The sequence below is a fragment of the Eumetopias jubatus genome, unplaced genomic scaffold, assembly GCF_037043125.1.
Source record: "Eumetopias jubatus isolate StellerSeaLion01/CBP00866 unplaced genomic scaffold, mEumJub1_p1.0 scaffold_14, whole genome shotgun sequence".
In the NCBI taxonomy this organism is placed as follows: Eukaryota; Metazoa; Chordata; class Mammalia; order Carnivora; family Otariidae; genus Eumetopias; species Eumetopias jubatus.
Window position 1 is genome coordinate 97,704,241 of NW_028274820.1, and position 26,554 is coordinate 97,730,794.

At 38.6% G+C, this 26,554-nt stretch overlaps 1 protein-coding gene and 1 pseudogene across 5 annotated transcripts in view; one reads left to right on the forward strand and one right to left on the reverse strand.

Annotated features, from left to right (window-relative positions):
* The window catches only part of TPK1 (thiamin pyrophosphokinase 1), a 336,496-nt gene that overhangs the window by 121,970 nt on the left and 187,972 nt on the right, over positions 1-26,554 (reverse strand). For 4 of the 5 annotated variants that reach the window (XM_028106279.1, XM_088018241.1, XM_028106281.2 and 1 more), the window contains exon 7: positions 17,471-17,617. The exons of the other annotated variant lie outside the window; for it this stretch is intronic. In XM_028106279.1, coding sequence (XP_027962080.1) covers positions 17,471-17,617 — 147 coding nt within the window. The remainder of the gene's footprint in view (positions 1-17,470; positions 17,618-26,554) is intronic. 5 annotated transcript variants of the gene reach the window in all.
* On the forward strand, positions 28-693 carry LOC114211662 (small nuclear ribonucleoprotein-associated protein N pseudogene; annotated as a pseudogene).

The following is a 26,554-nucleotide window of genomic DNA, read 5'->3' on the forward strand; positions in this document are numbered from 1 at the left end:
GACACTGGATTTGGTGCAACAGCAACCATGACTGTGGGAAAGAACAGCGAGATGTTGCAGCACGGTGACCACAGAATGAGATGTATCCTGCAAGATGGCCAAATCTTCATTGGCACTTTTAAGGCTTTTAACTAGAACATGAACTTACGCCTTTGGGAGTGTGATGAGTTCAGGAAGACCAAGCCAAAGACTGTGGAGCAGCCAGAGTGTGAAGAAAAGTGGGATTCGGGTCTGGTGCTGTTCCCTGGGGAAAGCCTGGTTTCCATGACTGTGGAAGGAGCACCCCCCGAAGATACCGGCACTGCTCAGGCACCACTTGCTGCAGCTGCAGGAGGCCCTGGGCTTGGCAGGGCAGCTGGCAGAGGAGTGCCAACTGGTGTTCCAACTCCCCAGGCTCCTACGGACTAGCAGGCCCCGTCCGGGGGTTCCAGGCGGGGCATCACCACATGAAATGAAGGACCCTGTGGGGAAGAGGCACTGTAGGAGCTGCTGCAGCTGCTGTTGTCCCCCACTGTGGGCCGAACACCACCACCTCCAGGCTCCCCATGGGGTATGAGACCACCCATTGGCCCATGAGCTGGGTTTCCCCCTGCTCGAGGGACACCAATAGGCATGCCCCCTCCAAGAATGAAACACCCTCCACCAGGAATTAGTGGTCCACCTCCCCTAGGAATGCATCCACCAAGACCCTAGGGTACTGCTGATCCTTCTAAGTCCCTTTTTTCTCTACAGTGTGTCTTACAAAACTGTGTAGAGGGTTTGTGAGGTTTTGCTCCCTCTTTGCTGTATTGAGTAAAGCAATTAAAAAAAAAGAATGTTAGGGAATCAATTCATTATTGTGAAAAATAGTAAATTAAGGGAAAAAGAATTAAGTGTATAGCCTGCCTTCCTTTACAGACTATTCCACAGGATAACCCATTAGCTGGTCTGAGGGAAGCTTTTCTTTCGAGAGGTATTTCAGGCAATCAACGAAGTAACAGTGGCAGAAGAGTTTAGTACTAGCATTTAGCAAATGCTAATAAGGTCATGGAGGCACACGATGGTCACCAATGCTATGACATCACAATAAAGAGCAACCAAATGTTGTGATGTAATATCACCCATTTCAGGAATCTCCCAATTTTTTAATGTCTGATCACAGCTCTAGAATTACCTAAAAATTATAAAAATTCAAAGGAAAATTGAAAGTAATGATACCATGCCACGCAATGAGCCCAGACTGAAAATTCCATAGAACAAATGACAGAGTTTCTTCAAGGAAAATGTCGAGGAAGGAAGGGAATAAAAAGAGGAATGAGAAGAAAAAGAGAAGTGGAGGCACAGTCAGGCAAGGGGACCTACTGTTTAAAAGAACAACAAAAACACCAACCTGGGGCGCCTGGGTGGCTCAGTAGGCTAAGGGGCTGCCTTCAGCTCAGGTCATGATCCCAGGGTCCTGGGATCGAGCCTCGCATCGGGCTCCCTGCTCTGCGGGAAGCCTGCTTCTCCCTCTCCCACACCCCCTGCTTGTGTTCCCTCTCCGGCTGTCTCTCTCTGTCATATAAATAAAATCTTTAAAAAAAAAAAAAAGAAAAGAAAGAAAACAAACACCAACCTACTGTAACAGACAGGCCTTGCTTGGGTCCCTGATCATACAACCCACCATAAAAACATCTTAAAACAATGGAGGAAATGGAGGTGAACACTTTACTTCATCACATTAAGTATTTTTAACTTTTTTGGGGTGCAGAATGGGACTGTACTCATGGTTTTTAGGAATCCCTTTCTTTTAGAGATACACACAAAAATATTTTTTTAGTGGCCACAAAAACGATACACAATTTGCAAGGACATACAAACAAAAAGATAACCTATATTAGGATGGTTTCTTATGTGATGAAAAGGGAATCCTAGAGGGGATGGGATTTCAATCAACAAATCCTAATCAAATAGTGAAACAAAATGACCAATGATGACACTGTGCCAATAATTTATGATTAATTCAGCCCTTTCCACTTGAAGCCCTAAGGAAAGAAACCAAACAAAAAAAAAAACAAAACAAAACAAGCTTTCATATATATGGCCTTAAACATTTTAATTTTCATGAAGAGCACAGACGTTATCATTCCAGTTGCACATGGGAAAACTGAGACTCAGGGTCTTGAGGAGCCACGGTCAGTAAACGCCAGTCGGGACTCGAGCCTTCCACGCAGAGCCAGAAGCCCTGGACAACACGCACATGTGTGCTGAGTAATTTAAAATTTTCAGAACTAACAAAGCAGAGGATAATAGATACCACATGGCTTCTTCATACATTAGCTCATTAAATATCTGTTCTATAATTAACTATGATATACAGTCTCCTTCCAGTTCCCTTTGTAATGATTCTGAATGTTTCCTTTCTTTGAGAATACCTCCTCTCCAAAAGAGCCTTGTTGTAATAAACTTCTATTTTAGACATAAATGCAGTTTTTCATATAAAAAGCATTGTAGATAAAAGGAAGAGAGGACAAGATTTGTAGCATTAATTTTTTTTAATGTTGCACATCAACATTTTTATGCTAAGTAGTAAGTTAGAATTTTGGTTCATAAAATTGTTTTAAATGAAGTATGTATTAAAGATAAGATGCATTTAAAGAATTATGCACTATTTGATTTTAGAAATGAAATTCTTTATGTCAGCCTACTGGATGGTATGCAGTATTAAGTGTTGCTGCTAATAACTTGTAGCCATATTTAACACTATTTAAAATCATGTCATGAAAGGGGCTGCAATGAATTGGTGCTTATAAGGGCAGGAATCTTTGCATCTAAGAGGTTAAGTTCAATGAACAGAATGTGAAGTCTGCATACAGAGTTGTAGCTATGGCCTATCAGTCTATGTTTCTATCACTGAAAACAGCCCTAATTAGTTTTTCTCAGGGACAGAGCAATGTAGCAATTAATAAGAGTACAGAGCAGTACATATGCAGACAGAATGCCTTGGCATATCTCATCTCTGCAGCTTACTAGCTGTAAGTACGACCTATCTGTGGCATATCTCATCTCTGCAGCTTACTAGCTGTAAGTACGACCTGTCTGTGGCATATAATGTGCTGTTTCTGTAGGCGTCCATGATATTCTGTACATATTTGTACTACGAAGCTTATTTTATTGTGAAATCATGATCTATTTAATGATGATACTATTAGCTCTCTGAGAGGAACTTATTCCTCTTTGGTCTAGCAATTTGTAAATACCTGGTAACAAGTAAGTCTTTAAGAGTGTGTTGGTTGAATGAATATATGAAAAACCTGTCCAGGTTCTTCTATTTTTCAAAAGGCTTACTCTGCTCTGGGAAATATTTTACAGTGTGAAATATGCTCAGAAAAAAATATAAAGCTCTACTCACAGCTTTTCGATTACTATTATCAAAATTTCAAAGAGTGCCCACTTCTTAACAGCCCAGCTTCACCCAGGAGAAAATAAATCCTTCTCCACTGTTCCCTGAGCAGCATTTTGTACATTAACCTTCCCTGATAAAATAAGACCAATGTTCTATACTCTGTGCCTTTCACCTTAAGGGCTTCTGATTAGGAGTGAAATTGGCTTCCTATCATCAGACAATTGGAAAGGCCAACATGTATGTAATTAATCAATTTTGAGGCTCCTCTATCAACATGACTTTTTCCAAAAAGAAAAGACTCTGATTCATTATCATTACGACCTCAGCTATAATAGAACATTCTTCTTCTTTGGTAAGAAAACTGTGATTGTGCCCATTCATTTCTATTTAAAAACACATTCACTCTACAAAGGGTGGCAGGGAAGCCTAATTCTCTGTTGTAAAAAATTATGTGGTATTTATAGGCTACGTTTAATGAGCTTATCTTTTTTTTTTTTTTTTCCTTGAGAGAGAGCACAGTTGGGGGGTGGGTACAGAGGGAGAATGAGAATCTTAAGCAGGCTCTACACCCAGTGTGGAGTTCAACGCAGGGCTTGATCTCATGACCCTGAGATCATGACCTGAGCCCAAATCAAGAAGTGGACGCTTAACCGACCAAGCCATATAGGCGCTCCAATGAGTTTATCTTTTTAAATTGCTTTTTCCACACTGAATGGCATCATACCAAGCACACGAATCATGTAAGTGCAAACAGAATCATGGAGTGGAGATAGCTAAAGCATCAGTCTGACATGGATTTGGAATGTGGCTTTACTGTTAAGGAGTGGAATAACCCCTGAAAGCCAATTCATCTTTATAAGACCCAGTTTGTTCATCTTTAAAAACTGGATCATACGGTCTCCACTTCATAAGGTGTTTTGAGAGCAAAAGAGGTCTCAAATGGGAATGTGCATGGAACCACCTGAGGAATATTCTCAAAGTATACACAGCTTCAACTCAAAGAACTACCTAGTCTGAATTTCCAGTATGTTCTTTCAAAAACTACACATGGGTAAATGACACTACACTTAGAAATGTCCTCATGATAGTAGTCATAATAAAGAAATGAGGATGATCTTTAATGCTGATAGAGTGGTTTCCAAAATATGTGAAAAAAAAGGAGGTAGAGACATATAGATAGTATGCTAAATTTCATATAAAAAGGGGGAAATGAGGGGCACCTGGGTGGCTCAGTCGTTAAGCGTCTGCCTTCGGCTCAGGTCATGGTCCCAGGGTCCTGGTATTGAGCCCTACATCGGGCTCCCTGCTCAGCGGGAAGCCTGCTTCTCCCTCTCCCTCTCCCCCCCCCACTTGTGTTCCCTCTCTTGCTGTGTCTCTCTGTCAAATAAATAATTTTTTTTTTTTTAAAAAAGGGGGGAGAATGAGAAAATGTGTACATATTTGTTTTGGTTTGGGTTTTATTTTTTTGCAAGAATCTGAAAAATTCTGAAGGAGGGTGGTGGTGGTGATGGAGATAGGAATAAAAGCAAGACCTCTCCCAAGGGTATCTTTAATCAAGCTTTGCCTTTAGGCTATATAACTATTTGTAAAATATTTTAAATAATTAAAAAAATAAGGTTTTATAACTTTAAATCAACTGCAACAAATGAGCCTAACAGTATATTAAATAGGCAGCATAACCACAGAAAGAACAAATTTTAATATTTAAAGTGAGAAATTTTAGATACAGTACTCTGGCTGGGATATAATTTAAAGACAGACCTACAAAGAAATCTTAAATTTCACTCAGTAGCTTTACTGTTAGTAGTAATGTGGGTATTATAAATCTGAAACTGGCTACTGTATACTATAGTATAATACAAGTATAGCATTTCAAGTCAGGATTTTGTGTGTGTGTGGGGGGGGTTGGTTAAAGAAATAAAAATATAAAAGTTTAAAAACTACATATTAAAACTGAATTCAAAATATCAATGTGGACCTATGATTTATACATATACACACACACACACCTTTTTGCTGTTTCTTAGCTCTGTTTACTGAAAAAGTCTAAAAGCAATGCCACACAGTAGCAATAAGCACATCTATTACCTGGATCTTGGTTTCTAAATATCATCCTCCACGTTGAAGTATTTAGAACAACGAGATGTGATATCTGCAACTTACTTTCAAATGGTTACCAAAAGAAAAAAAAAATTGATACATAAAACACACATGATAAAACGTTTAAAAAAATTACAAATGGTTGGAATATGTTGTTCATCATGCTAGTCCTTCAAATTCCCTGTAAACATGACTCTTTCCATAATAAAAAAGTTGACTAAGGAAAAAAATAAAGCTGTGCAGATGATTTCAATGCCTACTCCTGAATGAGCCACTCTTCATGCATAGATAATGATTGCAACTGGTTACCTTTCCTTCATTCTTTTGGAGCCCCATATGGATCCACTGAAATTCAGAGAATAGGCATGAGTTTTAACAGAAGGCTATAAAGCAAATGGCACAAGAGTAGGATTAAGAAAATTCCCAGACTAGGGCGCCTGGGTGGCTCAGATGGTTAAGCGTCTGCCTTCGGCTCAGGTCATGATCCCAGAGTCCTGGGATCAAGTCCCACATCGGGCTCCCTGCTCCTTGGGAGCCTGCTTCTCCCTCTGCCTCTCTCTCGCTCTCTCTCTCTGTGTCTCTCATGAATAAATAAATAAAATCTTAAAAAAAAAAAAAAAAGAAAATTCCTAGACTATCCATGGATGTACCATACTCTTACAATATTGTTCTGTGCAGAGTTTCCTCATCTGAGAAATAGAAACAATGAACATGAGTGCTCTGCTTAAGAGGACTGCCGGAGAGTCAAGTGAGATGCTGCTGATAGGACTTCATACACGTGAAAAGCTGTGTAGCTCTACAAATACTATTAAAATATAATATTCCAACCTTTCAGGTACAGAGGTTATTTTATAATTCCTACAAGGCTCTCAAGAGATTCCAGAGGTATATTAACAGACAGTATGTCTTTGACACTGAGACTATCTTCTCTACTTGATATCACATAGTCAGCTTCAGAAGATAATATGGGATTGGGGCATCTTTAATGCTATTCTCTGTCAAAGTAAGTTTAACCCTCTTTCTCAGTCTGTAGCTCATCCTAGGTTATACTCTGCTTTGCTAACTTGGTTCCTAACTTTGATGCATTTTTATAAATTTCACTGTTAAACTATTCCATATGCATGCAAGTCAAATATAATTCTGATCATGACAAAGTTATGAAGGATTAAGTGGACCTTTTAAAAGACAACTATGTAGGATAGTGGTTTTCAAAAAAAAAGAAAAAGGAGAAAAAGAAAAGAAATCCTCCCCAGTTGACCAGAGAGTACACTTACTTTCCTTCCTCTAAGATTGGCTTAGAAGTGCTGAGATTCACACACACTTGTGTGTGTGTGCGCGCATGTATGTTACATGCAGTGTGTGTGTGTGTGTGTGTGTGTGTGTGTGTGTGTGTGTGTGTGTGTGTAGGAGGGCAAGGCACCTTACACCATTCCTTGGAAGAGATTCATAACATCCAGGAGGGTGGATGCACAGTTTAAATAAGTACCCTCAAATCCCAGCCTTTCTAGCTGAACTTTATTTTGATACGTTTTCCACTTTTTCTTCACTTTCAGTTTTGATCGTTTTGGGAACAAACAAGATCAAAATGCTCCCAAATTCAGGGGGGAAAAAATCTTAATTGGATAAAAAGTAATACCACCCGGCTAGAGCCGTAGGAAGCCCTTTATACAGAAACTTTCACTTGTGCCAATCTTCTTCCCAGAGGCTCATTTCATTTCCCTGCTGGTAACACTCGGATCACTTCACAGTTCATTGATACCGCATTGGCAACCTTTTGTTTTCAATCAAAGAGAGATGCTGAAGCAACGCTCAATTGAACTAAGTCTACATGACACAGTGTGCTCACGTCCTTGCCACAGAGGACTGTGGAAGGGGAACTAAAGGAAACTCTGACACCTAGCACTCAATATTCCCTTACGTTACCTACAATTGGATTATGATGAATTAGGATGACAGAGCTCACACAAACGCTGATGCTGTATTTTCTATTTTACACAGCAGGCTTATGGATTGCATCCAGTCTCCAAAATGGATTCTCTGTTACTCATGGGTGAAAATGAAAGGCCAATGTTCAAGTAAGTTTTTAAACAGTTTCCATAGATACTGAATTTGATATTTCCTCCCTTGTTCCTTTGGAATCACTGAAGGATCACCATAGGTTTTTGCTGAGGGGTCATCTTTCTATAAGCCCTCCTTAGTGAAAGACTCCTACAAGGTTAAGGAACTTGTAAGCTGTATGTGTGAGTGGTGGGTATCGGGCTGTTATTGCATGCCTTTCCCTCTGAGACTTCATTGTATCCAGGTTGCCTTAAAACCTACCAGCCCTGCCACCATCGTCCTCAAGGGTAGAAACACACTGGCAGCCACCGAAAGCAGCCACCACTTCCTCAAATGAGCTTTCAACGAAATAGGAAGAAAGCGCATGACAGCAGAGAAATAAGTGGACTAAGTCACAGCCTGCGACGCCCAGCCACCCTGTATTGTATAAGAGGAGGCAATCATGAACACTTGTTAATGGCAATAGTATATTTAGATCGTCTAAAACTTCCTATTTATTTGGATTTGGCTAGCATCAGATGAACTAAGTGTGATCATTATTTCATCTTTGATCATTAATATGTAACTGTAATTTTTTTAAGGTTTAGAAAATGAGAAAAGTTATAACTTAGTAAATTCTGTCTTATGGATAGACTGTTTGGGGTCCATGGGAGAAAAAAGATTTTAAAGAGTGATGAAAATGATCCAAATGAGGGAAGTTCAGAAAGGCTTACTTGGAAATTCTGTGTAGAAGTCAGAAAATTTGAGTAGGGCTTTAAGAGAGTGACTTAAAAAATTATTTGTGGCACAGAAAAGCAGTAGTTGTGGTCAGTTTGGAAAACAACTGATGGACCAGTTTCTTAGGTTGTGTGACACTGAGAAGATGATAGACCAGCAAGAGGGAGATTTAAAGGTCAAACTCAAAGCTTCACACTTAGCCCCAGACCAAGGTGCCCACGTAGAGGAGGAGGGGAAGGGCCCACGAGGACTGTGGAACCGGGGGCAGGCCAGGAAGAGCAGACAGACTTGAAATAGGTTGAAAAGCGCTTCACCAGCATCTAGTGACACAGCCAGCGTCCATCACTGTGCAAGCCATCTTACAGACGCATAGCATGGTAGCTGAACTTCTGCTCATGCCGCGAAAGAAAGGTATAATCCCTAACATTCATGTTCTGGTTTTGTTCAGCTTGGAAAACGGCCTCACCAAAATAATTTTATAAGTCATCATTACTTCCCAGGTTAGTCCCCCAAATTCAACTAAAGTGAATGAGCAATGGATTTCTACATCCCTTCCTATTTAATAATCAACTCAAAGTAATCTGGTTTCTACCCATATTTTGCCATGAAAACTGTACCTGATCAAGTTCCTTTTGAGCTGCCAAACTTAGTCTATCTTTTATATTCTCAACGCCTTAGCTGATCACTCCTTACCTCTTAAAACTCGAAACCACCTTGGTCTCAGTGATACCACTCTTGTAGTTCTATTTCTTTTCCATTAAGGTATTCTATTCTGTAGGGTTCTGCCATTGACCTTTTCACTCCATACCCTCTTTCAATGTGTAAGACTCCACTCCAAGTTTTTAATTACCATGTGTGTGTTCATGATTCTCAAGGTATATCACCAGGTCAAACTGTGTGTGTGTGTGTGTGTGTGTGTATAAGTTGAGTAGAATCACACACACACACACACACATACATACACACACACACACAGAATTGCCCAAAAGGAGAAATTATTCTACAGACATCTATATATCTATATTTAAGCACTTCTACATAGTTTCAAAGACAGATCAATCTCTTTGTGTCCGTGTCAGCTGACCAACTTCCTACCTTCACCTGTTCTTCTCATATTAGCTATTTTAAAGAAAGACAGCAACCAACTGCCTAATCCAAAATCCTAGTCATCACATTGACTCCCCACCCCCCGTATTCCTCCAAAGAAGACTTTCGAGCACACATCTCAAGGAACTCAATCAGCAAAGTGAAGTTGACTTATTCATCATTTCTTTTTTGGATTTCTCAGAGTTGAATGGCCTCCATCTCTTCCCTAACCAATTTATCCAACATTGCTACCACACTAAACTCTCTAAATGGTAATCTAATGCCATTCCCTTGATAAAAATGCTTAATACCTGAGCTCTGCCATCAATATGAAGACCAACCACCTGAGAATGCAAACAAGTCCCTCTACCTTTATAAACCTCTAGCTGCATCTCCTACAGCTCCCAAGGATCTAGCAATTGTGCCAAGTTCTCCCAGGTTGCCTTGCACATGATAGTCCTTCCACATCAAATGTCTTTATTCATCTCTCTTTGCCTAACTCCCCATTAGATGTTATCTCCCCTGAGAAACTATCTCCATGATCACCACCAACCTCGTCACCAATCTGGATTAGATGCTTTTTCCATGCCATCCTCACAGCACTCAGTGTTTTGTTTTGAAGGAGGCTCCACACCCAGCATGGAGCCCAACCCAGGGCTTGAACTTTCGATCCTGAGATCGAGACCTGAGCTGAGATCAAGAGCCAGAAGCTTAACCAACTGAGCCACCCAGGACCCCTGCACTCACTATATTTTTCTAACAGATTTCTGAGTTTTGAGATTTATTCTCCTGGCTTTTCACTGAACTATGAGCAGTAGAACAGAAGCCATTTGCTTTATTTCCACATTCTCACTGCCTGCCACAGTATCTACTACATAACAGGTGTTTGAAGAGTGTTCGTTGATGAAATATTCTATGCTGTAAATCAACAAAACAGAACACAATACCTATAAAACAAACTCTTTTAAGAATGTGTGGTTTAACTTCTTAGTTACATAAAATTAGTTTAATTAAACATGAATAAAACCATAAAGGAAATATTTCTACGGCAATCTAAAGAGGACATTAGGGCACTTAGAAAAATGAGAATTGTATAGTTCTAGAATTTTGTTGTCTTATTGCTCATTAAATGTCATGCTTTCATAATAACATACTAAGACTAACACAATGTTCTAAACAGGATAGGTTTTGGTTTATAATTTTAAAACTCCCTGTAGAGGAGGAAGGGGGAAAAGCAAGCTTTGATGGGTAGTAGGGCAGAGGAAGGAATGGGTTAGCACTTGGAGTTATGGAAGAGGAAAGCGAGAGCTCAATGCGACGGCCCATTCTTAGAGAGGAGATGCCTGGTGGTCCTTTTCAGACCACTGCTGCCTGAGATCCACCTCATGTTTAGCATCCATTTTCTTTCAAAGAAACATTCTGTATGACTTTGGGCAAATCACTTTACCTTTAAGTGCCTACAATTGCTTATCCACAAAATGATCTTTAAGGTTTTATACCATTTACACTAATATTTAACGGTTCTATGCTATGATATAGTTTCATTTTTAAATAGGCTCCATACCCAGCCTGGAGCCCACGGTGTGGCTTGAACGCATGACCCTGAGATCAAGACCTGAGCTAAGATCAAGAGCTGGACACTAGACTGAGTCACCCAGGCGCCCCTACTATATGGTTGATAGTCTGAGAGTCACTTCCCTGGTGCTGTCACTGTTGAGATCGTCCTGGACATGTGGGTAGACAGACCCATACCCTCAGTTCGCAGCAGAGACCACCATGCGTGCCAAATTTACATCCTGGATACCCAGCTTCTATCAGACTCTTAACATGTTCCTATCATATTCATTACCAGCATTGCAAATGTCTAATTTATAAAATGTGAGAAATTTAAACAGCAAATAATTGTTCTAGTGAGTGAAAAAACAAGTAGTAGTAAACATGACTAAGATCATGAGGAAGAAATGTTTACAACATATTTAGAAGTTTGCTCAGGTGAGATAAAAAGTGATGGAAGTCTGCTCTGTAACACCATTCCCCTGCATCAGATACTGGAATCCTGACTAGGAATCACTGAACAAGGTTTAGGATAATGTAAAAGGCACGCCTTATTAACTCTTGGACATCTCATTTCTTGGTCATAAATCCTATTAACTTGTATTACCAACTGCCATAAAACTTGCAGATAAAAGATAATTTATGCTCAGTGTACAGAAGCTAATGTTTCTATACTCCTGAGAAGCACAGGACCAGAAAATGAGAAAGTACGTATGAGAAATCTGGAACCAACCACACTCTGCATGGCTAGCATGATAAACATGGCTGGGAGCATCTAAATGTCTTCATGAGGAATACAGTCTAACTAGTAATTGATATCAGTAGTGTTTCATGTCGAAAATGTCTCTCACTGGTTTCATAAAATCTCCTGCTCATAAAAGGTCATAAAGTCTTATTAAGAAGACATTTTGGAAAGTAAAAGAGAAATGCTTACTTTTAAGAGAGGAGCTATTATGCATTCTATTTTTAATTTTCTATATGAAGGAATGTACAATCTGTCATTTTTAAAGTAAATGCTACCTACTGAGGCTTTCAGTCAAAATGATATTTTGACCCATAGCAAGTGAAATATGCCAAAACACTATAAAAGACATTATATATTCAAAAATAAACCAGCTAAAAATTCCAAACATCTTTCCATATTTATATAGATCTGGAACTATACTATTGTCTCCTTGTCTTAAAATTCAATTCGTAATAACCAAAGTAAGTCACAGAAAGGGGAATGAAGAGAGAACACAGATGAAAGACTTTGGTCTGGAACAACCTCTATAACTTTAAGGGAACGGCCTCTGGACATGCGGGTCAGCCCGCAGTGACCAAAAGGACTCTCTGCTCATGAATGAAGGGCGCTGACTTATTTATCTAACAGTCTCAAGAGAGTCTCACGTGTAGACTATCGCAGAAATGCTAAGATAATTTGGGGTTTGGGTGGCTTTTTTATAAAGATTTAAAAAAGCACATTTTAGTCCCATGGTCTCGGGCTATCACTGCCACTTAAAAGACACAGATGAGTTCTCTTAGCAAAGCACAGCACCAAAACATTTTATCAGTCATACCAACAGTTCCCATAACATGTCTCATCCTCCTGCTGTTATCTTCAATTTCAGACAATCTATAATTACAGAACCAATTCTAGAAAACACTGTTCTCAAAAATAATACTCATAATAATTAGCATTTACATTGAATTTCACCACTTTTGAAGTATTTTTAGCAAAGCTCAAAGGTAATCTCACTCAATCTTCTTAAATGATAAAAATTCTTGATGTACGTAGATTTTGTTATACTTGAGGGAGATTCAGAGTCATTTTTGTTTAGTTTAGGGGAGCAACGAGGTGGGATATACCCATAAAGTGTACCCCAAATTCATCTTATTTGAAAATGTTGTGAAGAATAATTACACACACACACAACCCTAGACACACACCAACTGGCCCCTCAGTTAAACATTGTTTATGGATAATTACCAGCCTATTAACTGTAACTTGTTCTACGAAGTTTGCTATTTGCACGTTAATCCACTAGCCCTAAGAAAGAGGAAATGTAGTGTAGTGGAAAGTGTTAGGTCAAAACACTTTGCTGTGTGACCAATGTACCTGTCCTGCTTTCTCACAGTATTGTTATGAAGCTCAAATTAGATGCTTCTTGTAAAAGTTCCAAAATTATCTTCCTTTCTGAGAACAGCTATTTGTTGACTTTCAATTAAAAAATACATTTAAAAAGTTTCAAACTATTCTTTATTTGGCACTGAAGCATACCAGATTGATTTTCTTGGGCCCTAGTTCCACAATATTTGAAAATGGTTTCAATTTAAAGTTATGAGGTTTCTTCTGTCCATTGTGATTGTGATTATGGTCAGTCCCATAAACAATGAACAGCAACTATAGACACCCGGAGTATTCTCCCAAAACATGCACACTGCCTAATAGAGATGTATGCTCTCGTACATGGATAACATCAAAACACACATGGCAGAGTCAGTTCAGCTCAATGATCTGAGTCTCATTTCTAGAATGCAGAATGTTTCTATGAACTAATTTTAGTAGAGCTTTTGATTAAGTTTTGGTGTTAATCACATTTCATAAGTGCATAATTAAAACGGTTCAAAATATGGCATACTATATAAGATTGGTTCATATCCTAAACCTTCAAACATACTCATTTTGACTTTTGCATTTATACCAATAATTGTCTTAGTGTTCTCTTACTAAAAGCAATTGAAAAGCAGGGACCTAGTACGTGTTTCTGGGGAGATTTTATTTATTTGACAGAGAGAGAGAGAGAGGAAGAGCACAATCTGGGAAGATTTCTCTAGAACTAGTGCCAAAGAGAAGCAAAGCCATCACTCTTAACCCCGCAGGTAGAAGTCTATGCTAAATACTGTCACCCCTCTACATGACAGAGGGTGTGACTGTGCAGGTTTCTGCCCCACACTATGTAATCATTACTTTCTTAGGATAGGTAATTTCCTAGTTATTTCAATGAGACAAAATCACAATAGCAAAGAATCCAGAAGGCATTGTTTTGGAGCATGTAGCCTATGATATGATATGATGACTATGTTGGGAGAACTGAAGATTTTGTTTTAACAACTAAGTTTAACATATTTAATAAATGAGAAAAAAAATACGCTCCTAGAAATTATGTAGGGTCATGATTCCAGACTTTCTTTCCAAACTTCAGTTTCTGGCAGTTTGAAAGAGACAGTGTTCTGTGCTCACACAGTGGTTCCTCTCCCTGGGCCACAGCCTTCTTTTCCTAGACTGCCTTGCAGTGCGCTGGGGAATGTCACTGTGTTCCCACCAAAGGTGACAGAGGACATAGCCAGGCCTGGCCTTTAAAAACATGCAGTGCCACTTTCTGGCTATCTTTTCCCCAGATGCCACAATTTCTTCCAGTTGGCTTAGATATAAAATGAAGGATGCCGCCCAAACCAGACCAGATATTCTACTGATGAGAAAAAAACCTCAAAAACCTAATCTCAGGTAAGCCTCTGAGATTGGGGGTTAATTACTCCTGTCACATAGGCAGGGCAAAACCTGACTTACAGAGGCAGTATGACAAATTAGTACCCTGACCAACTTAAAACAATAAAAAGTGCTAGAAAAAAGTTAAAGAAGTCTTTTAAAAGGCATCAAACATTTGTTTCTTTTTTAAGGATACTCAGAAGCCAAAAACTAAGGTCTGACTGAAAAAGAAAACCAAATCTAACTTTCACCTTTGAAATATTTGGTGTTTACCAAAGCAGATGAACTTGAGCTTTGATTTCCAAGGCATCCAAGTATGGAAGGTCATCAGGAGACAAGGCCCAAGGCCTGCCGACGCTGGGAGTGTAAAAGGAGACTGCACCATATAAAGCAGAGACTTTCAGTGTAAATGAATATAAATAACACTCCCACTGGACCACTAGGAAAACTGCCCAACCAAGCCCTGGTACTCTGCAGCTGAGAAGACAGGGCAAGTCTCCCCTGAGCACCTGTAACCTAGCAGAACTGCTAGAATTCACAACACCTAGATGGTCAAAAAGTCTCCACAGATATCCTAAGTTGTTAATGCCTACGAAAACCGGGCTAGGAGTCTGCTCTAAATTCTCCATGGACCCACTTTTAACTCACACTTCAAATAATTCCCACAGGTGAAGTTCCCAGAAATATAAGGTCATGGCCAAAAATCATAACACACAGAAGGAATCGAGGTTACAAAATATAAAAGTGAAAGTGAATACAAGACAGTGGACTTATAAAGACCACAGGTATTAGAATTACTCTTGACAATAAAGTAAGTATGACAATTATGTTTTTTTTTTTTTTTGACAATTATGTTTTAAAGAAAGGATCTTGAAAAAATGAATAGAAGACAGGCATATAAGAGAGAAGAATCATGGCAGGAATTTAAAACTCTGTGGATGGTTTTAGCAGCAAAATAGACATGGCTAAAGCAGAAGAGTGGTACAGAATATGGGTGATGAGCTTCGGAATGCAGCCCGGGGAGGTTAAAGCATACAAAATGTGAAGGAGAAGTTTTGAGATACACATGATACAACTGGAGGATCTTAATTACAGTTAATTGGAGTTGCCAAGGAAGGGAGAAGAACAGTACTAAGACAATATTTGAAAAACTAATGGCTGAGTTTTCCAAACGGATGACAGACAGCAACCTGTAAATGGAGGAAATTCAGTGAATCCCTAGCTGAAGGCACCTTAGGAAGTCCACAATTATACACATTACAACGATGGTACAGAACACCAAACACACTGAACAATTCTTAAGGGCAAAAGTCATTTTTTCAGATGTGGCTTTTTCTATCAGTTAATCTTCCCTTTTTTACTTTTTAAAAATTGTTGTACTGCAGCTTCAACTAGTAATCTATTCACTAGAATATCTACCTACAGTCAAGTTACAGGTGACTACTTTAGCAATCACACTATCAGTTCAATATAATATAATAAAGCTCAATGATTTATAATAGTAGAAAGTTTCACGCTTCAGAAATTGTTAGGAGATTAACAGGTATTTAACAAACACATAATTAGAAATCTAAGAAGCATAGCTGCTCATGTCATACCACTAAGTGAAATATTTTAATGACTTCCCATTACCTAGAGCAAAAACGTCCATACTCCACAGTGCAGAATTCAAGACTCTTCATGATCTAAGTAGTTTTCTAGTCTTATCTTCCTAGCATTTTCCATATTGCAGATCCTAAGACATGCCCTGTGCCTCTACCCTTCTTTAGTGGCTCCTTCCACCTTGTGTGGCTTCCTCACCATCTCCCACAGCAAACATCAACTCATCCTCGAAGCTCCTGCTCCAGTGTAGCCTCAGGAGAATGAAAACCAGGGATTTTGTCTCTTTAGTTGGCTGCCACATCCCTGGGTAAGTAAGTGCCTGGTGTATAGCAGGTAACCAATAAATATTTGTTGAATTAACTGAGTGAATAAAATGTGAGTGCCTCTGAGTGGACTTTCCTTACTATACTTATGACCAAATCATATAATCTTTCATCTCATTTATGTACCAATCTTTTAACGGTGCTTTATGTTTTTATAAATGACTTCTTTGCTAGAGAACAAAGATCACATTACTAGTGTTCTTAGTCCTCAGCTGCATAGCAGTGGAATAAATAGCAGGCACTCCACAATGGTTGTTGACTAAATAAATGGACAGTAGTATGGAGTTTGAAAACGGAATTCTTCAGCTCCCTTTTCACATCTCATAGGAAGTGTTCCAGAAAACAACAAAGTTAGGCAATGCAAAGAGCCAGGAAAAAAAAATGCAAAGCTGGCTGAACAACAGGGAGCATGCATTGTACCTATATTAACCAAACAACAATTTTTAGGTAATGACATGCTACAGATGGTGGATAGCAGATGGGTAGAAGCAATGCTGTAAGCAGTACATTACAATGAGAGGCAAAAAAGAACAACTGTCCACTATCTTTTAAAAATGTTACCAAATGATTATTTTTCTAGAGGAATTCACTGATCAACCTTATAAAACTTATTTAATAAGAATTCTATTCTAAGCACTATGTTGATAGAAAATTTCCTTGATATTCATCATGGGAAGTGAATGATATGATCATTAGAAATTTATTCCGAGGCAGTGAAATTAATAAGCAGGCAACTTATGAAGAGTAAAAGCTAAGGCTTTTCTTCTTAGTGCTTAACAAAATCAAATCCAGTTTCCAATTATAACGACAACACTGAAAATATATGAGAATTCCATTTGAAATATTTGCCAAGCTTTGTGTTTCCTCTGTTGAGATTTTTCTCAAGTGGCATTCACATTCAGCTGCTCAAAATGCAAAAGTGTTAAATTTAATTCTTAGTCAATTTAATTGAAAGTTACAAAATATTTATTTTCTGGGCATAACAAAATGAAAACTTTGAGGCGTCTCCTGTACATTTTTGCTGTTCCATGCTCTGAGGCAGTAGATCAGGGTAAACACAAGTAGGCAAACATGGTCAACTTCACTCATGTGTCAACTTCGAAGACACACAGTAGGCTCATGTTTTCGGCAAGTCTACTCAAATGTTAAAAGTTCTGTGGAAGCAAACTGCTGACATTATATTTATTCTTCACTTACTGGCTGAAGCAGGTAGATGAGAGATTCCTCTTGGATTATTATAATTGGCACAGAAGTGATGCACATAGCTTGGAACAGGGTGTTCACAGATGCCATAATCTGGTCAAAACGCCCACCAAGACCTCCCAAGGTCACAATTACATCCACCTAAGCAAGGCAAAAAAACCCTGAAAGTCACATAATGTATTTTCAATAATTAAATAGCATCTAACAATGAAACAGAGCTTTCAATACTGTATTTTATGTGATAAGCCTTAGAGAAATGGTAGATATCACTTCTGTTGTTCAGATGAAGGAATGAAGTTACTTGTTTAAAGTCACATAATTGGTGAGTAGCAGTCACATTTCGAGACCAACTCTTTCAAGTACAAATTTTATGTTTTTCCCATCTGCCTGTTGACCTGGAAAACTAGTCAACTCTTCCTTTACAGCTCTGTTTATGTGTTCCTTCCATTTGGAATCTTCCCTGATTTCTCAGCTGGTGCCTCTCCCATCCATCCCCAAAGCATACCCATGGGCTCTTCTTATAACACACAGGTTTGTCGCCCCACTAGAATTCAAGTATCTTGAAGACCTGTACCATCTTTTTACTGAACCTAGCAATGTTGCCTAAACTCTCAGGGCTTCATTTTTATGTTTACGTGCAAAAATTGGATAGTATTTGCCAATCGATAAGGTTGTTGCAGGGTTTAAATGAGGTAATTAAAGGAGTTAAGTGTAAAGCATTTAGAACATGTTCATGACATGGTGATTGTTTAAAAAATATTAGCTATTATTCTCTTGCCATTTGCAACAATGTGGATGGAACTAGAGGGTATTATGCTAAGCGAAATAAGTCAGTCAGAGAAAGATACCATATGATTTCACTCATATGTGTAACTTAAGAAACAAAACAGATGAACACAGGGAAAGTGAAAGAAAAATAAGATGAAAACAGAGGGAGGCAAACCATAAGAGGCTCTTAACTCTAGGAAACAAACTGAGGGTTCCAGATATTTTTATGCCAATACAGCTTTATATTATTTTCCCTTTTTTAAAACAAATGAGGATTCTGGCGGGGAGATGGGTAGGGGGATGGGGTAACTGGGTGATGGGCATTAAGGAGGGCAGTTGATGTGGTGAGTACTGGGTGTTATATGTAACTGATGGTCACTAAATTCTACCCCTGAAACTAATAATACAGTATCTGTTAACAAAAATGGAATTTAAATAAAAATTTAATAGTAAAAAATATTAGCTCTTATTCTATTGCCGTATTATTTTTAGTATTATTATAGTTACATATTTTTAACATTTTTGTTATTATTACCTATACTTTGATGTTATTTTTCTACTTAACACTTTCAAGACAGCATTTCCTATAACTAAAGTATAATTTATTTAAATGTTCCCCTGTTGTTGAAAATATATTTCCAGGATATTAATATATAAAATTACTTTGCTGCTTTCTTTCTATGTAAGACAAAGGGTAAAGATGGGCTGTGGGGAAGTGAAAGGGAGTAGAGTAAACTTCTCCTGCAAAAAGCAGCTGACAATGGGCTTCAGAACGGGACACGAGGCGCTGCCTCCTCCCTTGACCCTATGTGCCTTCTTCTGCTCACCCTAATCTCATAATGCATCAACACAGTCAAAGCAGATACAGTCATTGTGGAAGAGGAAGGATTGAAGAGCTTAATTAAAATATTACAAGGAAACCTTACAAACAATAACAATGGACTGTAATAATAATCACTCCATCTGGAATAAAATAGGTAATGTTTAAAAATGGCGTATGTGGTTTTTAGGTTTTGAAAATAGTTCACGAAAAAAAAACCTTAAATAACATTTAGTCCACAAAGATGCCATGATTTTAAAAGAATACCATGTTAACCAAGCACCCATATGACCTGTACCATTCTTGGAGGAACAGTAAGTGTATGAAGTCCATGAAGCCAAAGGCTGTGCTTCTCCGGTCCCATTGTTAGAGTCCTGGTCTCTGAATAGTGCCTAACACATTGAAGACAGGCAAGTGTTTGATGAAAGAGCAAGTGAAGACACTGCAAGAAATGACACACCGCGTAAGGAAGAAATAGCTTGATTGCTATATTATGGGAATATGTAAATCAGAATGGGGTCCCATAAAAACACAAAAGGTAAATTACAAAAAGAACCAAGGCATTTGAAATGAGTTTTCTGTTTCTGACTTCATCAGAGTGTAGGGAGAATAGGAATTTTTACTTTGGATAAGATGCTTCCTGCCAAACCTGTGTGGTGTGCCTGTCTTAAGATACTGGTTTTGGAGATCTTTCAAGGACTCAAAGCATTAGATCTGGGGTCCAGGAAGAGCACGCATCCTGGGAAGCATGTATTACTCTGAATACATAGGCAAAGACAGGGACATCTTTTAACCCTCAGAGGAAGAGGGTAACTTGTAGGCGATTAGGCTTAGACCTGCCGAGGGCTGCTTCTGTTTGGGGTATCAGGTCAGGGAAATGGCTTCTAATCTTAACTAGGAGGACTTATTAGTAAGGCCACTCCAGACCAGTGGGGAATAGGCCCAGAAATTATATACCACCTCAGAAAAACTAGAGAGAATTTGCTCTAAAGAAAAAGACATTCAAAGAAGTTATATATGAAATATAGCAAAACTGCTAAGGCTCTAGTAAATTAGCACACGGCATATTCTTACGCACATAATCCTAAATTCACATCAGAAGCAAGGCCTGGTGAGAGTTTATTCACTATGTAGATTCTGGAATGCCTTTTTTAGGTTCTCAATTTTTCATTACTGTACCCTAAGCCTTGAGGGATCCCATAACCTTTAAGGCTGAAATTTAATTCCCCTCTTCTGCACTGGGGTATCATGATGAATAAGCAGTATCTGTAGATCAGTGATTGAATTTTTCAGAATAAAGAAGCCGCAAGATTACTTCTCACCACTACTCATTCTCCCTACAGGAAGTATTTAGCAAGACTGATTAAAAACATTAGAGGCTCAATGGGGGCTGCAGGCAAGGCAGGGGAGGGTCAGCCTGGGAGGTTTCTGCTGCTCTAGGGCTCTGGCTCTAAGTAGGGCGTCGGCTATTCACGGAGATAGACGAGAGAGTGACACACCCCTGCACATTTACATGGGTTTCACTAGAGTTATATCTTTAGGACTACAACGCCACTAGGACAGTGTTCAATCTGAAACAGACCATTTGTAGACTGCCGGGGTGACTCGTCTGTGTGGATCCAAAGCCTTTCGCATTTATTTCTAATTTTACCCAGTGTGTGGTAAATTTTTAAAACTTTGTATTTCCTGAGGCTTCAACACCTTCAGACAGGCTGTGAGTGCCTGGCCCAGGTGAACAGGTGCACAGGGTGATAAGGCTGGTCCCTGCCACAGGTTTCCCCTTCTTGCCCTCTGGACTATGACCTAGTGACATTCAAACAGACCAATGAAATCCTCTCAAGCCTTTGCTTGTCTACCCACCCTGACTCCCAGTAAAGCACTTCCCATGGGGCCTCACTCTATCTTCCAGCTCCCGACCTGTTTGAGCCTGCTTGCTGGGCGCTCCTCCCATGCAGCCCCCAGCATGGCACACCATGCCTTCCTTTCTAGGACCTGTATGTGTAACAAGGCCTTTAATTTCAGATGTCTGTGTCTGCATCAGACAAAATTCTCAATTTAAGTAATATAATTATTCTTTACAATATACCCAGTCGCACTTTGTTATAACTGTTGATATACGTGAGTATCTCTCCTTCTAGAAGAGGCCCATGTATCGCAGATGCTAGCTGCAGTGTTCGCAACAGAGCAGACAAGTATTTCCTGAGCTTCCCCTAAGCATATAAAAACTCAGGAAAAACTGAATAAATAACCAGAGAGGCAAGAAGCTATTTTTTAGGCTGAGTTAACATCATCTCATTCCTACAAAAGAGTACTTCCCTACTTAACAAGGGTTCAAATAGTCTGTGGCTTTTGAAAAAAGTAACTTATTTCATATGTGTTAGTTCTGGTAATATTTATGGATCATTTACCATGTGTTAGGTGCTATTCTAAACACTTACACGATATATCAGTAAAGAAGACAAAAACCCCCGCCTTCATGGCGTTGACATTCAAATGGAGGATAATACACAATTGACAGACATACAAATAAATCTCTTAGTTAGGATGTGAAATGCTGGTAAGTGCTAAAATTGGGAGAGTAACGGAGCAGGAGAGGGGAGACCAAAAATGACAGGTTGGGAATGTGCTTCCACTTTAAATAGGAACTAGGTGATGGGTATTAAAGAGGGCACATTCTGCATGGAGCACTGGGTGTTAGGCACAAACAAGGAATCATGGAACACTACATCAAAAACTAATGATGTCATGTATGGTGACTAACATAACATAATAAAATTTTAAAAATAAATAGAGAGATAGATCGATTGATAGGAGCTAGGGCAGACTACATTGCAAAAGTACTAGAGTAGCACAAAGACCCAGAAGCGATGAGGGAGGTGGCCGTGTGTGTGGACACCTGGGGCAGGTTCTTCAGACAGCAGACTGACTGTGGTAAGGCCCTGAAGCAGTGACGTGGCCCCAGGCATTTTCAAAGAGTATCAGGAGGCTAGCTGCTAAAATTAAATGAGAAATTAGTGGGAGAAATCAGAGTAAAATGTAAGTATTAAATTCGTAGAGACCTGTTGAGACCTGTTAAGCCATTGTAAAGTCCCTGGCTTTCACAGGCATCAAGTGGGGAGCCGTTTTGAGCAGAGGAAGGGTATGATCTATGTATTTCCAAGAGTCAGTCCAGAATTTCTCCACTTCTCCACACCCACAGCCTCATCACAACTACGGCTCAAAGCCACCAAAATCACCAGGGGGTGTAAGCCAGCATTACATCACACGTGAAGTGGCACATAACAGGTGCCCAGCAAGTGTTTTTTTGAATAAATGAAAAAATGAAACAGAGATTGGAGGAGAGTAAAAGAACACAGTCAACGGATCAGAGTCCTGGTTGAGTTGAAGAACGGCTGGAGTCAGGGCACAAAAGAGTCAAATAGATAAAACAGAGGTTATGGAGGGCTTATAGAGCTTTCTGTATCAACAAGGTCTAGGTGTGTTCACTGAATTGAGTAATTTAGTTAAAAGAGTAAGGGGATAAGTTTAAGGAAACAAGAGGTCTGTGTTTTGGAAGGTTCATTCAAGTATATGTAGAATTTACCATGAATCAAGACGGTACTGCTGAAAAAAGTATTGGTGACCTAGAAGTTTACTTGATCAAGACAGGAGTGGAAATGACCAAGACTGTCACGATGACTACAGCAATGAGCGATTAAGTTGCCATGAGGTTGAGAACTAAAGTTTTTAGGGCAAAAGAAGAACAGAATAAAACAGCACTAATGTAAATATAAGGGGATACATATAGGCAATTTTAAATGCTCAAGAACTACATTTTAAAAGTTTTTAAAAAGAGGTAAAATTATTTCTAAAATATATTTTAATGCATTACATCAAAATATATATTTTAAGATGTAATCTGCATTAAAAATACTGAGATGTTAGGAAACTGGACAATCACATGCAGAGGAATAAAACTGGACCCTTATCTTACACCACTCACAAAAATTAACTCAAAATAAATTGAAGACTTAAACATAAGACTTGAAACTATAAAACCTCTAGAAGAAAACATAGGGAAAAAGACCCTTGACATTGGTCTTGTCAACCATTTTTTAGAGATGACACTAAAAGCACAAGCAACAAAAGCCAAAATTAAAAAGTGAGACTGCACCAAACTAAAAAGCTTCTACACAGCAAAATAAACAATCAACAAGAGGAAAAGGCAGTTTTTGTTATAGAAGAAAGTATCTGCAAATCATCTATCTGATGAGAAATTAATATCCAAAATGTATAAGGAACTCATATAATTCAATAGCAAAAACCCATCAACCTGATTAAAAAATGGGCAGAGGAGCTTACTAGCCACTTTCTAAAGATGTACAAATGGCCATCGGGTACATGAAAAGATGCCGAACATCATTAATCATCAGAGAAATGTAAATTAGTTCTATTATTCAGCCACAAGAAAAAAGGAAATCCTACCAGTAAGAACTACATGGATGGACCATGAAAGCATTATGCTAAATGAAGTCGGACAAAGAAAGACAAATATATGATCTCTTATATGGAATCTAAAAAAAGCCAAACTCACAGAAACAGAGAGTAGAAGGATGGTTGCCAGACACTGGTGGTGGGAAAAAGAAAGATGTTGGTCACTGGGTACAAACCCCCAGTTATCAGATGAGTAAGTTCCGGGATCTAACGTACAGCATGGTGACCGAAGTTACCAATATTGTATTATATACTTGAAAGTTGTTAAGACAGTAAATCTTAACTGTTCTTACCATACCAAAAAATCAAAATAAAACAAAAGGTAATTATGTGAGGTGATAGAGGTGTTCACTAACTCTATTAATACATTTGTGTATCAAATCATCATGTTGTATGCTTTAAATTTATACAAAGTTACATATCACTTATATCTCAATAAAGCTGGTAACAATAAGGAGATATTTTACATTTTTTTCAAACCTGGTCTCCAAAATTGTCGATGTACTTTACGCTAATAACACGTCTCAATTTGAATCAGCTACATTTCACGTACTCAAGTGATGAATGGCTAGAGTTTTGGACAGGACAAATCAAAAAACGGCAAAAAGCAGTGAACACACCTACCTCTAACTTCCAGAGCTCATTCTAGAAAAAGTAGTGGAGAAACAAAACAAAACGAAACAACAGCACCACTAGGACTACAAAGAATTGCCATCCTTAGGGAAAAGCCCAGTTTATGCTGGAGTTAGACAAAAAGACACTGCACGTACAGGAGATTTTAGTAAGAACGAACCATGAATTTCAGAGGGCACTAGCAGGGAGGGCATACATGGTCTAGGGCAAGTCATTTTTTTTTTTTTTTAATATGCCTACTAGTTTCTAAAGAATGGAAGCCAGTCTCAGAGGCTAACATGTTTTCTACTGATTGTGATGTACCAAGGACTCAATATTTGTAATTCTAAAGAAGTGTTGTTACAATCTTAATAGCCCCGTGAAGAAAACATTTTAAATATTGTATTATATTGTATTTGTGCACATATACACACAAGTAACCAACACATGCCTATTAGGCCATATTCTATCATATATAAAAAGTATACATAAAATGTAAAATGTAAAAATTCAACTTCTGGGGCGCCTGGGTGGCTCAGATGATTAAGCATCTGCCTTCGGCTCAGGTCATGATCCCAGGGTCCTGGGATCGAGCCCCACATCAGGCTCCTTGCTCAGCGGGAAGCCTGCTTCTCCCTCTCCCTCCACTTGCCGATCCCCCTGCTTGTGCTCTCCCTCTCTTTCTGTCAAATAAATAAAATCTTTAAAAAAAAAAAATCAACTTCTGTTTTCTATTTATTTCCTACAATCAAGTCAGGGTATTTTCATGGGCTTTTTTTGCTAGCAAGGGAGAGTGTTGTGAGAATAGGGTTGCCTTTTGCCTTTCAGAGGCAATCATGTGTGGCAAAAGGAAGCCTAAAACCCTGGACTAAGATATTAGAGTTCTGACTCTAGTATGGTATATCCTTTCAAAAGCCAGGTAACCACATACAAAGTTACATAATCTCCTTATGACTTAGGTGGCTCATCTATAAAGGTAAGGGACAGACCAGATTCATTAATGTATTTCTCAAGATTCCTTTCACTTCTAACAGTCCACATAAGGTTCTCTGGTTTCCACTGTAACAGGTTAAGTAAAAAACGGTGTCTATTTTGTTTAGAAAAATAAATGAAAACCTTAGTTTTGCATAATTTGCCTTAACAGAATCATGACAAGACTGGTTGAGGGCTATATAACACTAAAAGGAGAAGCAATTTCATTTTTTCTATTACAGCAGTAAAAACCTTTCAGTAAACAAATGGTATGTTTTTCTCCATTTGTCCTCAAAAAGACTCAGATACAGCATGCATGAAGTCTATAGCAGGGACAGTGGCTGTCAGCATATTTTAATTACATTTACTTTCCATAAATTGAATTCTAGAGTTGCATAAATAGACAATTTCTTTATGGCTCTCCCTGATAAACAGGGTGACCATACAATTTACCATACAAACTGAGACACTTCTGAAAGTAAAAGGGGGACATTATATATAATTACACCAAGAATACAAGCATAAACCAAGACTATGCCTATGTAAACCAAGACATATGTTTACCCTACTGTTTGAGAATTATAACTAACATTAGCCTAGCCAACCTAACAAAAGTAAACACCAGGGGCTCAAAAAATTTAGATGTTATTCTTATGCTTCCCTTAACTTTCAAAGATCTGTACTGTATTATAGTTAGGCTTGAATAGGATGATGAGATTCTTTGGTCCAATTGTTTGATGCTCTTATTTGAAGATAGAAAACCCAACACAGGCCATGAAGGAAAAAGTTGGATCAAGATAGAACAAAAACTATAAACTGACCCAAAAATCAGCAATGTCAAAATGTTTTAATAAGCCTATAAAGGAATTCCAGAGATTGATCTAAAGTACAATGAGACACCAAGGAAATTAAAGACCGCAGATTTCATGGTATCAGAAGATAACTCTACTTACAAACACAGAATATACCTAGCTGAATGGCAGCTTGTGAAAATATGACTAGAGGGATCCCATTTAAATTTCAACTAAGCTCACTGAGTCACAGTTTAATGTAAGCCTCTTTGGGTGAGAAAGAAATAATGCCTCTTGCAATGACAAGATAATGAATCTTCGTTCACAGATGAGAAATCTAAGAAAATTCAGGGTTAAGGGTGTGATTAGTGTAAGCACTTTCAAAGGATGCCTACCTCCACTTTATAAAAAAAATGAATTTGTTTGAACAGAGTATTTTTTCCAACTTTGTCAAATTGTAAATATGTTATTAAGAAACGTCATAAACGTGTTTATACAAAACTTGTTTTTGAACCTGTTAAAGTTAAAAGAGAGAGAGAGAGGAGGAAGGGACCTATTTATATCACTGAAAAGTGATCGATGTATCCAAGCTTGTCTGCATTTGAGAGAAAAACTACAAAGGCCCTGATAAGGATCTATACT